Source organism: Antrostomus carolinensis, unplaced genomic scaffold, assembly GCF_000700745.2.
Source record: "Antrostomus carolinensis isolate BGI_N321 unplaced genomic scaffold, ASM70074v2 scaffold5137, whole genome shotgun sequence".
Classification (NCBI taxonomy): domain Eukaryota; kingdom Metazoa; phylum Chordata; class Aves; order Caprimulgiformes; family Caprimulgidae; genus Antrostomus; species Antrostomus carolinensis.
The window spans coordinates 32,946-44,952 of NW_010326525.1; the positions used below are offsets into that span (position 1 = coordinate 32,946).

Consider the following 12,007-nt stretch of genomic DNA (forward strand, 5'->3'; position numbering starts at 1 on the left):
TGCTGCAGTTTACTGGGGTGATTTCAGCTTTATAATGAATTTTGAAATGTTATTGAAAGTTTACTACCTAAGCATTAGGTTAGTAGCGAAAAAGAGCAATTGCATTATTATTTTATGAACTTTGGATAGGAATCAGTGTTGTTCATTGTGTAACTTGAGCCTCTCTCTTCTGTCAGGATGGACCCCCTCCAGGTTTGGGTCGGGTGATTGGAGAACTGGGAGAAGATGGCTGGATTAGAGTGCAGTGGGACACTGGAAGTACAAATTCTTACAGAATGGGGAAGGAGGGAAAATATGATCTCAAACTAGCTGAGCCACCACCAGCAATGCAGCCCACAACAGAGGATTCAGACACTGAGGATGATTCTGGTAAAACGATTTTTAAATTTTTATTCATAATAAAAGTTGAGGCAGGGGTTTAGTTGAATACCAAAATGGATATTTTATATTGTGAAAAGGCTTCTTTCACAGGATCAAATGCTTTGATCATTAAAGATGATTAATTGAATAGATGTACATTTCTGACTAGAATCTTTTTTAAGTTAGCTTTAGTGTGAGAAAGGGGAATAGGAAGGATAGTATCATATTTGTTGCATATTCCTGGACCAAAGAAAACAGTATTATCCAACTGAAATAATTTCAGTTATAGATACCAGGAGGTATACATTTAACATATGTTAATGCCATTCTAAAGTGTGTTTTTTATATGGCCTAATTATACATCTAGTCACACTGCTTCCCTATTCTTAGTGCTGCATTTGGAGGTTTTTTGTAAGTTGTGTACTGCTAGAGAATAACTTGAAGATGTCTGCATAGAGTATCTGGTTTATATTTTGCTCTTGCAGTTGGAAATAAGGAATGTTCTTCATGTCAGATCATCTTAGAGGAAATATTTTCAACAGATTTCCCACCTTATGTTTGTTTCAGAACTGTTTCTGAAATAGATTAACACAATATTAATGTATTCCTTTGCCTTTTGTGTCTCCCTTCAGAAGGAGAACAAGTTGAAAGGAATCTCCACCCTACTTCCATGATGCTGACAAGTACCGTGAACCTGTTGCAGACCCTGTGTCTCTCTGCTGGTGTCCATGCCGAAGTCATGCAAAGTGATGCTACTAGGACTTTGTGTGGTCTACTCCGTATGCTTGTGGAGAGTGGAACAATAGATAAATCAGGTATATTATATAAAAACAGTCCAATTCAGCTATGTGCTTCTGTTTTGTGCTTTGTTGTCTTGTAATTTTGTAAATCTTCTGTTACTAGTTTTTAATCCTTTAAGGCCAAAGGCTAGAAAATGCATTTTCAGAGCTTTTAAAATCTTAATTGTTAGCAAAAGCAACAGAAGTGATCTTGAGCATTGTTAGAACATAAGCAGTAAAAGCAAGAGAAATGCATGAGATATAGAGCATCAGGATGCATAATGTTGGCTGAGACAATGAATTTCTTGGCAGTCTTTTTCTCTCTGGGGGGAACAGTGTGACTGGGTATGTCATATTCATTTCCATAGCTGCTTTGTAATTTCAGAAGTAATGCTGTTAACTACTTTGAAATGAGGAAACAGTATAAGGATAAGAATGTTTTTAAAGACGTTTAGTAAAATTAATTACAGGCTCTAAAATTGAAATTAATAGGTCATATAAAGACAGTGGAGTAGCTCAGTGTTATGATCTGTCCAAAAATGCCCCGTGTAGTATATAGAGAATTATGTAGCTGGTGGAAGAGTCAACTGTTTTATGTATATATCTTTTTGTTTTTAGCTTCCTTGCCAAATAAATTAGTTTATAAAGAACAGCATAGGAGTTGGTGCACGTTGGGATTCATTCGAAGTATAGCACTCATGCCTCAGATGTGCAGCACTCTTAGTACATCTCAGTGGATAACTTTGCTAATGAAAATTGTTGAGGGGCATGAATCTTTCACTGCTGCTTCACTACAGAGACAGGTAATGTGTGTATTTCCAAATTACTTTGATAGGCAATGAATTTAGTAGATTTCAGTTACCTTAAAAAAAAAAAAGTAAAGTATATTTTAAAAAGCAGATGGGAAATGTTTTTAATTAATTGGAAAAAGGATAGCATGTCTTCTTATATTTAGATTCATTGTTTTCAATGTACATCTCTAAGTTTTTGAGCCTTCAGGGCACTATAGACTCCCTTGTTTTATTGAAATCTTGAAAGTTTTGTACAGATGAGAGGCCAAAACAGCGTTATAAAAATGTGTTCCAAGACTTCCATATAACATTTCCCAGAAGTTGAATAAAGCAAAGAATATGAAAAAGGTGGTTAGGAAAAATGTGCAATTTCATTTTAAAGTTATCAAATCATGTATTATCTACTGTCCCTCATTCCATAGTAAACTGTTATTATTGTTTTAATTAGTTTCTCTTAAGTAGCTGCATCTTTGCTTCTTATTTTAGTGTTGTATTTCCCTTATCCCCTTTTCAGTTTTTTTTTCTGCCCTTTTTTTGTTGTTTGATTGTTTTTGCTTTCTTTTACCTTTCCTTACCATCTTCTACTACCTTTTTCGTGAGATTGAAAGCAACCTTATTATGGAATAACTCTTCCAAGTTTTAAGGCTTGGGGATCAAAAGATCTTCATAATCTTTTCCTTGATAAGACATCACAATTTTTTAACTAAAACCTTATATCCTAAAGGCTTGTGCATTTTTGTGTGATTTTCCAGCAAATTCTTGCCAGTATTTTCAATATGGTGAGCCTTCTGTCATCGTCCAGGACATGGTGTATTGGTCATCTGTGCTGTTCAGGGAATACTTGAGAGAAATGAGCATTTCTCATGTACCAGTGTCTAACTTAATAACAAAAAAAAATGAGACCTTGAAGTTCTAGAAAGATGTGTTATTTACAGAAGTTGACACAAAGCAAGATCTCTTCACTGTTACTGGTCACTTGTATTGGTCTTCTGGGTAGATGATGAGGAAGCTCAGAACCTGAAATACTCCTGTTCAGAATGTGCAACCCTGTCTGCTCTTTGATGTGCCTTCCCATGTTCCTTGTCAGTCTACTGTGTCAGAGGCCCTGGTTTCATAGTCACTACTTTTGGGTGTCACTGTAGTTGCTTTTTGCCTTCTCGTATCATTCAGCTTTTATCTCATGATTTTTAATTATCATACCTTCATTGCAGAACTTGGAAACTTTCATTCTGAAATACATCTTATTACTAAGGTCTGAGTCTAGAATAGGAACAAACCTTCCCCTTCTATATTCCTATTTTTTCTTTGTGTTTCAGTCGTTTACTTTGTTTTCCAGTGTGTGTGTGTCTCATGTCCTGAGTATTGAAGAGGTTGGATTCACTAATATAAAGTGCCAATAAAATTGTTACTGACCTTGAATTAGCACAGCTTCTTTTAAAATATTCCTTTGCAAATGAACAGAAGATCAGTAGCTCTGTGATTTCCACAGCCAGAAAGAGATCAGTATTATAGAAAGAACTACAAAGGGAGGCTAACTTTTAAAATGTCTTTCTCCTGTACTTAATATGTTTGAGAATTTAGTTAATATTTGGTGACTTAGAATGGAATAACATTAATTTTGTTCTCTTTTTAGATCCTTGCTGTACATTTATTGAAAGCAGTACTTCCATCCTGGGATAAAAGTGAAAGGTCAAGAGACATGAAGTTTCTTGTGGAAAAACTGTTTGGGTTTTTAGGCAGCCTGCTTAGTACTTGTTCTTCGGATATCCCACTGCTCAGAGGTAGAGGAATTTTCCCTCAGTGGCTTATTTTTATGTGTAGAAAATGCATGTATTAAATTGATAATTGTTGTGCAATTGCTTGGATTTTCCAGAATCTACTCTGAGAAGGAGAAAGGCCAGGCCCCAAGCATCTCTCACTGCCACTCACAGTAGTACTTTAGCAGAAGAGATAGTGGCACTGCTGAGGACGCTCCATTCGCTCAGCCAGTGGAATGGACTCATAAACAAGTACATCAACTCTCAGCTAACCTCCATCACCCACATCTTTGCAGGAAAACAGTCAGAAGGGGTAGTTTCCACGTTTTAAAATAAGCTCATTTTTATAGCAATATTTATTTTGAAATTATAAATATTTACTGTTTGTAAACAATATTAAGCTTAATTTTGAAACCATTTTTCTTTTTATATGTATGTATTTGTCTTTTAATTTTTAAATTGAAGTATGTATGATTAACTTTGTATTTTAAAGCAGATAGAAGTATATGTTTTCTCCGTACAGTTAATTTTATTGTTCTTTGTTAGACCCTGTTGGATGACTACTTTCCTGACACTGAGAATCCAGAGGTGGGAGGCCTGATGGCAGTGTTAGCGGTGATTGGTGGCATAGACAGTCGCTTGAGACTGGGTGGACAAGTAGTTCATGACGAATTTGGAGAAGGCACAGTGACGCGCATCACCCCAAAAGGGAAAATCACTGTGCAGTTCTATGACATGCGAACATGTAGAGTGTGCCCTCTGAATCAGCTAAAACCAGTAAGTTTAATACAGGGAAGGGTATGGTTAAAGACTCTGATATGTTGTTAAGAAAATATTTGTTCTTGATTGGGCAAATGTTTTGATATTCAACACATACAATGCTCTGAATGCAAATCTAAGATGGTCCTCATGGGAAGCTCTATAGGGAATAGAATTCTCCAGTTGTTCCTCATCAAGAGCAATAAGATGAATCTACTTTTTCCTTCTGCAGCTAATAACCATTGAAACTTCTGAGTGATTTTGTAAAATTTTGGAAAATGCTTACCTGTATTTTTTTTGTTGTTGTTCTTGCCCCACTGTCTAGCTTCCAGTTGTGGCTTTTAATGTGAACAACTTGCCTTTCACTGAACCTATGCTATCCATTTGGGCTCAACTAGTAAATCTGGCTGGAAGTAAAATAGAAAAACAAAGGATGAAGTCTCCCAATCAGGGTCTTTCAGGTACAATTTTTGTTGTTGGTGGTGTTTTGAAATAGCTGGATGTACTCTTGGAAAAATACTGGTAACAGCAAACATACATAAGAAAAAGTTTTCTGGAATCTTACCATTTTTCTTGTCTCATAAGTACATACTATTCAATGTTGACTAAGTTCACCTAGATGAATTGCTGAGCACTGTAGTTGGAATACTGTTTTTACTTTGTTGAGAAAATGTAAATAAGGTTTGGGTCTTGACTTTTTATATTGAATTGTTTAAAATACTGAATGTGTATAACATCTTAACTGCACTTACTGTGCTATATATCAACTGTGTGATTGTCCAGAGTATGAAAAGTAGGAAGGCAATATTTTTAATGTCATGGGTCATAGAATACGTGCAGACTTTCTACTGAGGTGCTGTTCAAAGTACCTCATATCATTAGTATTTCACAAGCTTTCACACAGTGAGTTAAGATGTAAACTGATTTTTGGACTGAGGTTTTGTGAACGATAGGCTTCCTTCTCTAATACAAGAGATTTCTAGTGCTAATGGCTGCTTAATATTTCTGATAGGTCAAGTGGATTTGGATCTGCTGCGATGCCAGCAATTAAAGCTGTACATACTGAAAGCAGGCCGAGCTCTGCTTTCTCACCAGGATACACTGAGGCAGATCTTATCTCAGCCGGCTGTTCAGGAGGGTGCATTGAATCCTACAGGTATTCTGAAATGCAACCTAAGTGCGCTACTGTTTGTTTAGATAGTAGATGTGGTATGTGACCATAACCCTTGCTAATGGCATCTGGAGGGTAGAAATCAGGTTTGCCCTCTAAAGACAAAAAAAGAAAAATTAAACTTCAACAATGTTTTGACCTTATATATTTAAAGCATTTTGACTTTTTAACTTAGGTTTTGAAGACTAAGTGGATCAAATGTTTGAAACTTCAAATACTGCTGTTAGCTAAATTTGTTCGTTAGTTAGCTAAATCTTCTATAATTAGTAAGTTTCGTAGGTGATATTTAAAAAAATGACAGGGTTTTTGCAGTGGTTTCTTTTTCTGCTTCAAAGGTTGGAGTATGAATTCTCAATTAGCAATTCCTTTTACTTCAATATTTTGCAGTTTCCAGTGAAACAAATACCAGGATACAGTGTTAAGCATAATCTTAAAAGGAGTTTAAGGAATTGTAGTTTTAATAATTTGAATTCATTCTCCATATAAAAATGAATAAAATAGCTCTGTCAGCTTTCACGGTAGTTATTGATGCCTTTATAGTTTATATTAATTCTTCGGGCATCTGTGAAGCATGTAATGTCTTTAAATATAGTAATATATTTAGTTTATTTGTATGTCTCTGGGCTTTTTGTCAGTTGCCAAATTAAGTCACCAGAATCATTAGGTTTTTTCCCTGAAATGGAACATGGTTTTATGGCTACTATCAGTTTTCAAGGGAAAAAAACACCACTCAACTTCACTTTTTTAAAAAACCAAACCAAACCCAACAAAAAAACAAAACCAGAACAGCATCGGTACATGAGGACTATTAACTGTTTTGTTATTGTTTCAAATACGAGAACTTCCATTTGTTAAGTTAAATAAAGAGTGGAGTTAAATAAAGAGTGAAAACTTTCCTGCGATAGGCACAGTAAAGATCTAGGGAACTTGAATGTTTATGCTAACAAGAATACAAAATCAAATATAAAAGTTGCAGAATTGTGAGCCAGTTGATTCAAAAAAAGGTGCACTCTTTTGAAGGGACAATGAATATGTACGGAGAGCTCTTCCCAAGGGGTTTATTAGAGGGGGAAATTACTCAGTCCAGAAAGTATACAGCATGGTTTTGGGGATCAGTGAGATTGTTGGCTGTCTATATAAAATGGTCCTTATCCTGGAAGGACCTCTCTACAGTAATCTTATTGGAACAAGGTGAAATCAAATGCAAATTCACTGTCCACTGTGCAGTTTGTTAGACGTGTTCTAGGTGTATTTTAGTAAAAGTAGTTGTTTATCTACAAATGTGTCATTTGCTTTTTTTGTACTGAGATCGTAGCACGCATGATTGAATCTTAAATGCATGATTCCTGTGGAGAAGAGATATGTGAGAAATAACAATATGTTTGATAAACCAATAGGCCCCAGAATAAGTTTCCAGATTGACTTACATTACATGCTTTTGGTTAAAATAATGTTTTTGTTTCAAGAGGATGGAGCAGTTGCCTCTCCCGACATAGGAGACATGTCTCCTGAAGGACCTCAGCCTCCCATGATTCTTTTGCAGCAACTTCTGACAGCTGCTACGCAACCATCACCTGTGAAAGCAATATTTGACAAACAAGAGCTTGAGGTAGAGTCTGTGTTTTCTGCTAATAAGTAACCTAATAAGTGAGTCTTTCTAATTCACATTCCAATTAGGATAGAGTAGACTATTTCAGTTGGAAGGGACCTACAATGACTATCTGGTGCCTGACCACTTCAGGACTGACCAAAAGTTAAAGCATGTTATTAAGGGCATTGTCCAAATGCCTCTTAACACTGGCAGGCTTGGGGCATCAGCCATCTCTCTAGGAAGCCTGTTCCAGTGTTTGACCACTCTTTTGGTAAAGAAATGCTTCCTAATGTTCAGTCTAAACCTGCTCTGATGCAGCTTTGAGCCATTCCCACATGTCCTGTCACTGGATCCCAGGGAGAAGAGCTCAGCACCTCCCTCTCCACATCCCCTCCTCAGGAAGCTGTAGAGAGCAATGAGGTTGCCTCTCAGCCTCCTTTTCTCTGAACTAGACAAGGCCAAAGTCCTCAGCCACTCCTTGTAGGACATGCCTTCCAATCCTTTCATGAGCTTTGTTGTCTTCCTCTGGAGGCATTCAAGGGCCTTTAGCATCTTTCTTAAATGGTGGGGCCCAGAACTGCACACAGCACTCAGGGTGAGGCCGCACCAACACTGAATACAGCGGGACAATCACCTCTTTTATCCAACTGGTTACGCTGTGTTTGATGTGCCCCAGGATGAGGTTTGCCCTCTTGGCTGCCAGGGCACAGCCCTGACTCACACTGAGCCTGCTGCCGACCAGCACCCCCAGATCCCTTTCTGCAGGGCCGCCCTCCCGCCACTCCCTTGTGCCAGGTGTTATGCTGTCCTAGGTGCAGACTCTGGCATTTTGACTTGTTAAATTCTATTTCATTAATCATAGCCCAATGTTCCAGTCTATCTAGATCCCTCTGCAAGGCACCTACCAGTTTGGTATCATCAGCAAACTTGCTAATGGTGCATTCAACTCCTGCATCCAGATTGTTGATAAATATATTGAACAGAATTGGCCCTAAAATTGAACCCTGAGGAGCAGTGCTGGTGATAGGTCACCAGCAAGGTGTAGCCTCATTCATTGCAACCCTTTGAGCTCTGCCCTTCAGCCAGTTCTTCACTCAGTGTACCATGAACCCTCATCGTGCAGATGGATGACTTGTCCAGAAGGATGCTGTGAGGGACAGTATCAGAAGCCTCACTAAAATCCAGAAAAACTACATCCCCTGCCTTCCCATCATCCACTAGGTGCGTCACCTTATCATAGAAGGATATTGAATTGGCTGAAAAGGACTTTCCCTTTGTGAACCCGTGCTGACTATGCCTGATGATTGCATTATTCTTTAAATGTCTTTCAGTAGTACCTAGTACAATCTTCTCCAGTTTTTCTAGGAACTGAGGTTAGACTAACAGGTCTGTAGTTCCCTGGGTATTTCCTCGTGTCCTTTTTGTAGATTGGAACAACACTGGCTAGCTTCCAGTCAGCAGGGACCTCCCCAGACTCCCATTGAGATTGAAACTTGTTAAGCTATAGGTTTAGAAAAAAAAGACATTGAACCCTTTTTGGCAAATAACCTTTAATTTCAGACATTCACACACAAAACATACAAAATATACTTGTTTTATGTGGACTGATTTATTTGTTCTTGTTTAGGCTGCTGCTTTGGCAGTATGTCAGTATCTGGCTGTAGAGTCTACACATCCTTCAACTCCAGTGTTTGAAGACTGCAGCTCTAGTGAAGCTACAACACCCATCACAGTGCAACATATCCGACCCACAAAAGTGAAGAAACGCAAGCAATCTCCAATTCCCCCACTCCCCATTGTAGTTCAACTTATGGAAATGGGATTTCCTAGGAAAAACATAGAATTTGCACTAAAATCTCTGTCTGGAACCTCTGGAAGTGCTTCTGGATTACCAGGTATTTAATTTACTTAAATTAATGTCGTTAGAGAAGGAAAGTTGCGAACAGATTAAAATGCTGTGTACAAGGGAGCAGTTGTTACTCCTCTTTTTGGATGCTGTCTTAAGAATGTCAGAGAATCCCTTAGAGACAGACTGAGTTTTTTTTTTTCTGTATTAGGAGTGGAAGCCTTGGTTGGCTGGTTGTTGGATCACCCTGATGTTCAAATTACGGATCTCTCTGATGCTGATACTGTCTCTGATGAATATTCAGATGAGGAAATAGCAGAAGAGGTGGAAGAAGCTGAAGCTGCTTGCCCTGTGGTAAGTATCAACTTACTAACCTCAGTCATGCTAGTTGACTGCAAATTTTGTAGTTCTTTCCTTTTGTGAACTTGATTAGAGTACAAGGACATTCTACTGTCGCAAGCTTTCAAGAATGTAACAAGGATGACCTTTACCATATGCTTCTAAGGCCTGTCATAAAAGAACTCAACAGTAATCTATAAGTATTTGTGTATGAGTAGCACTAGGGAAGAGTGGAATGCAGATACATGTTTCACTAGTGGTCGCTATAAATATCTCTGATAGTTGGTCTCAATTTCATCTAAAATAGTCAGTGCTGTAGTGTGATATTTGTAAGTGACTTTTGTGTTTGTTTGTTTATTTTTCCCTGCCTTCTTCCCTTTGGTCTGAAAAACAAATGTATGTCAAGTACAAGGAATGACTGAGGAATTAGTGAATAAATGGCAAGATGATGTCAGTGAAATAACTTTTTTCTATAAAAACTGTTTTCACTTATTGGTGATAAAATGACCTTTACAATGCCGATTGAGTATGATGGCTTTAATATGAAATTCTTATCACTTTCAGAAACTGTTTCAGGAAGGATTTGACTGTAAAACTAAATGAATTCTGTATTTCTGTTTATTTTTTAAGGAGTTATGCTGAGTTTTCTGGCACATATGGGATCTTGTAATTGAAAAAAAGGCATTACATTTTGAAGGAAATTAACTTGACATTGAGTTCTGATATCTTTATCAGTATTGCAGTGAGAAGCTATGCTATATATTGCCTCGAATGAAAAAAAACATTTAATGCTCAAAACAGAACAAATATTTATGAAAATTCTCATTACAGATGGAATGCAATAGTTATCTTAATTTTTTTTTTTTTTAAGTTAATCAGATCTTGAAAGGAATAATTTCTAATAACTACAATCTTATCTTTATCTTGTTTTTCTAAGGGAATACTTTAAATCCCATTGTATTATATAACAACAAAAATTAGTAGTGTACTTTAAGTAGGAGATTACTGTTCACCGCTGTTTTTTTCCTCTCCAAACAAGTAGCCTAAGAAGTGGAATGTTGAATGTGTATCTTCAAGGCTAAGTAGATTACTCACAAATCCTCTTTGTTCAATTTTCTTTGGCAAGAAGATTTCATAAAAGCAACTTCCAGCTTGTTTCACCCATTTTGAAAATTTGCAGCTGCATTCCTTGGCAAATCGTTTTGGAATCTAAACTTTAGTTTAAAGTGAAGTAGATCATAAATGTTGGTCTTATAGTGATTTTACCCATTTTTGCATGCCACCTGGATATTATATACGTTTTTGTTGGATTGTCTTCAGTCTCTGCTAACAATTTTATTTATCTGAATTGAAAACAAATTTTGTAGCTGTTATATATTTATCTTGAATATTTTTCCAGGCAAGTGGTGCTGTTGTAACAGAGAGCCAGACCTATAAGAAACGAGCTGATTTCTTAAGTAATGATGACTATGCTGTGTATGTGAGGGAGAATATTCAGGTAAGCAGGATGATGAAAAGCTGTATTGAAACTACTTTCTTCTGGTACAAAAATCTTTGCATAGCTATGGCATTGTGTTGTCCTTTTTCCCTAGGTGGGGATGATGGTTAGGTGCTGCAGAACCTATGAGGAGGTTTGTGAAGGAGATGTAGGCAAAGTTATTAAATTGGATCGAGATGGATTGCATGACCTCAACGTACAGTGCGATTGGCAGCAAAAGGGTGGTACTTACTGGGTCAGATATATCCATGTTGAGCTTTTAGGTAAGTTCACTGTTAACTGCTTTTTGATAAAAAACTGAATGATATACTAAGGTAGGCTTGTTTTTTGAGGGGAAAAACCCACTCACCAGGCATTTATTCTTGCAACTGCTAGGCTTCCCACCGCAAAGTTCTGCATCTCATATCAAGATAGGTGACAAAGTGCGTGTGAAAAGCTCTGTTACCACACCCAAATACAAGTGGGGATCAGTTACTCACCGAAGCGTGGGAGTTGTCAAAGGTAATGTATATTCAGAAAGGGGCATGGGGAGGTACTAAAACTGGAAGCATCACAGACTTTTTTCTCCAGTGTTTATGGAGAGAATCTTCTAGACATAGAGAGAACACTGTTTTGTGGTATAATGCATGGTGGTAAGAGAGTATAGAATACACTTGATGTCTATGATGAAATACAGATGTGTACTCTGTGACCGCCAATTTTATTAGCATGTTCCTCTGCTTTTTGAGCCATTCCATTCACGTACCATAAAGGTCTTTAAGAATCTGTGCAGTTTCCTGCTGTAGTTTGCATTTATACTTGGGATAAACCACAAATGGTTTTCCTTTAAGAAAAAAATCTAACTTGACTTCATATGGAAGTGAGGAGAAAGTGGAGTACACTAGTGTCAAGCTGTAAGGAATGTTATAGAAGTAATTTGTGGGGCATAGATTCTTTAAAGAGGTACAGATTTTTGTCATACTACATTTGTGCTTAGAAGCACTCTCTTCCTTTGGGAACTTTTGTTAAAAAAACCACCAAAAACCAAACAACAAACAAAACAAAGCCAGAGAAATTCACAGTCAAGGAATTTAAATAGAATAATATATATCTTTAATAAATCTTTAGAACTCTCTT

The 12,007-nt window shown here is 37.2% G+C and overlaps 1 protein-coding gene across 1 annotated transcript in view; it reads left to right on the plus strand.

Annotated features, from left to right (window-relative positions):
• Positions 1 to 12,007, plus strand: part of HERC2 (HECT and RLD domain containing E3 ubiquitin protein ligase 2) — a gene marked incomplete at its 5' end in the record, with an annotated part of 85,631 nt that overhangs the window by 25,771 nt on the left and 47,853 nt on the right. The window contains 14 exons of the mRNA XM_010171589.1: positions 177 to 369; positions 993 to 1,175; positions 1,758 to 1,942; positions 3,564 to 3,711; positions 3,804 to 4,000; positions 4,234 to 4,464; positions 4,772 to 4,907; positions 5,459 to 5,602; positions 7,084 to 7,226; positions 8,836 to 9,103; positions 9,266 to 9,408; positions 10,793 to 10,891; positions 10,986 to 11,154; positions 11,267 to 11,392. Of these exons, the coding sequence (XP_010169891.1) occupies positions 177 to 369; positions 993 to 1,175; positions 1,758 to 1,942; positions 3,564 to 3,711; positions 3,804 to 4,000; positions 4,234 to 4,464; positions 4,772 to 4,907; positions 5,459 to 5,602; positions 7,084 to 7,226; positions 8,836 to 9,103; positions 9,266 to 9,408; positions 10,793 to 10,891; positions 10,986 to 11,154; positions 11,267 to 11,392 (2,365 nt within the window). The remainder of the gene's footprint in view (positions 1 to 176; positions 370 to 992; positions 1,176 to 1,757; positions 1,943 to 3,563; positions 3,712 to 3,803; positions 4,001 to 4,233; positions 4,465 to 4,771; positions 4,908 to 5,458; positions 5,603 to 7,083; positions 7,227 to 8,835; positions 9,104 to 9,265; positions 9,409 to 10,792; positions 10,892 to 10,985; positions 11,155 to 11,266; positions 11,393 to 12,007) is intronic.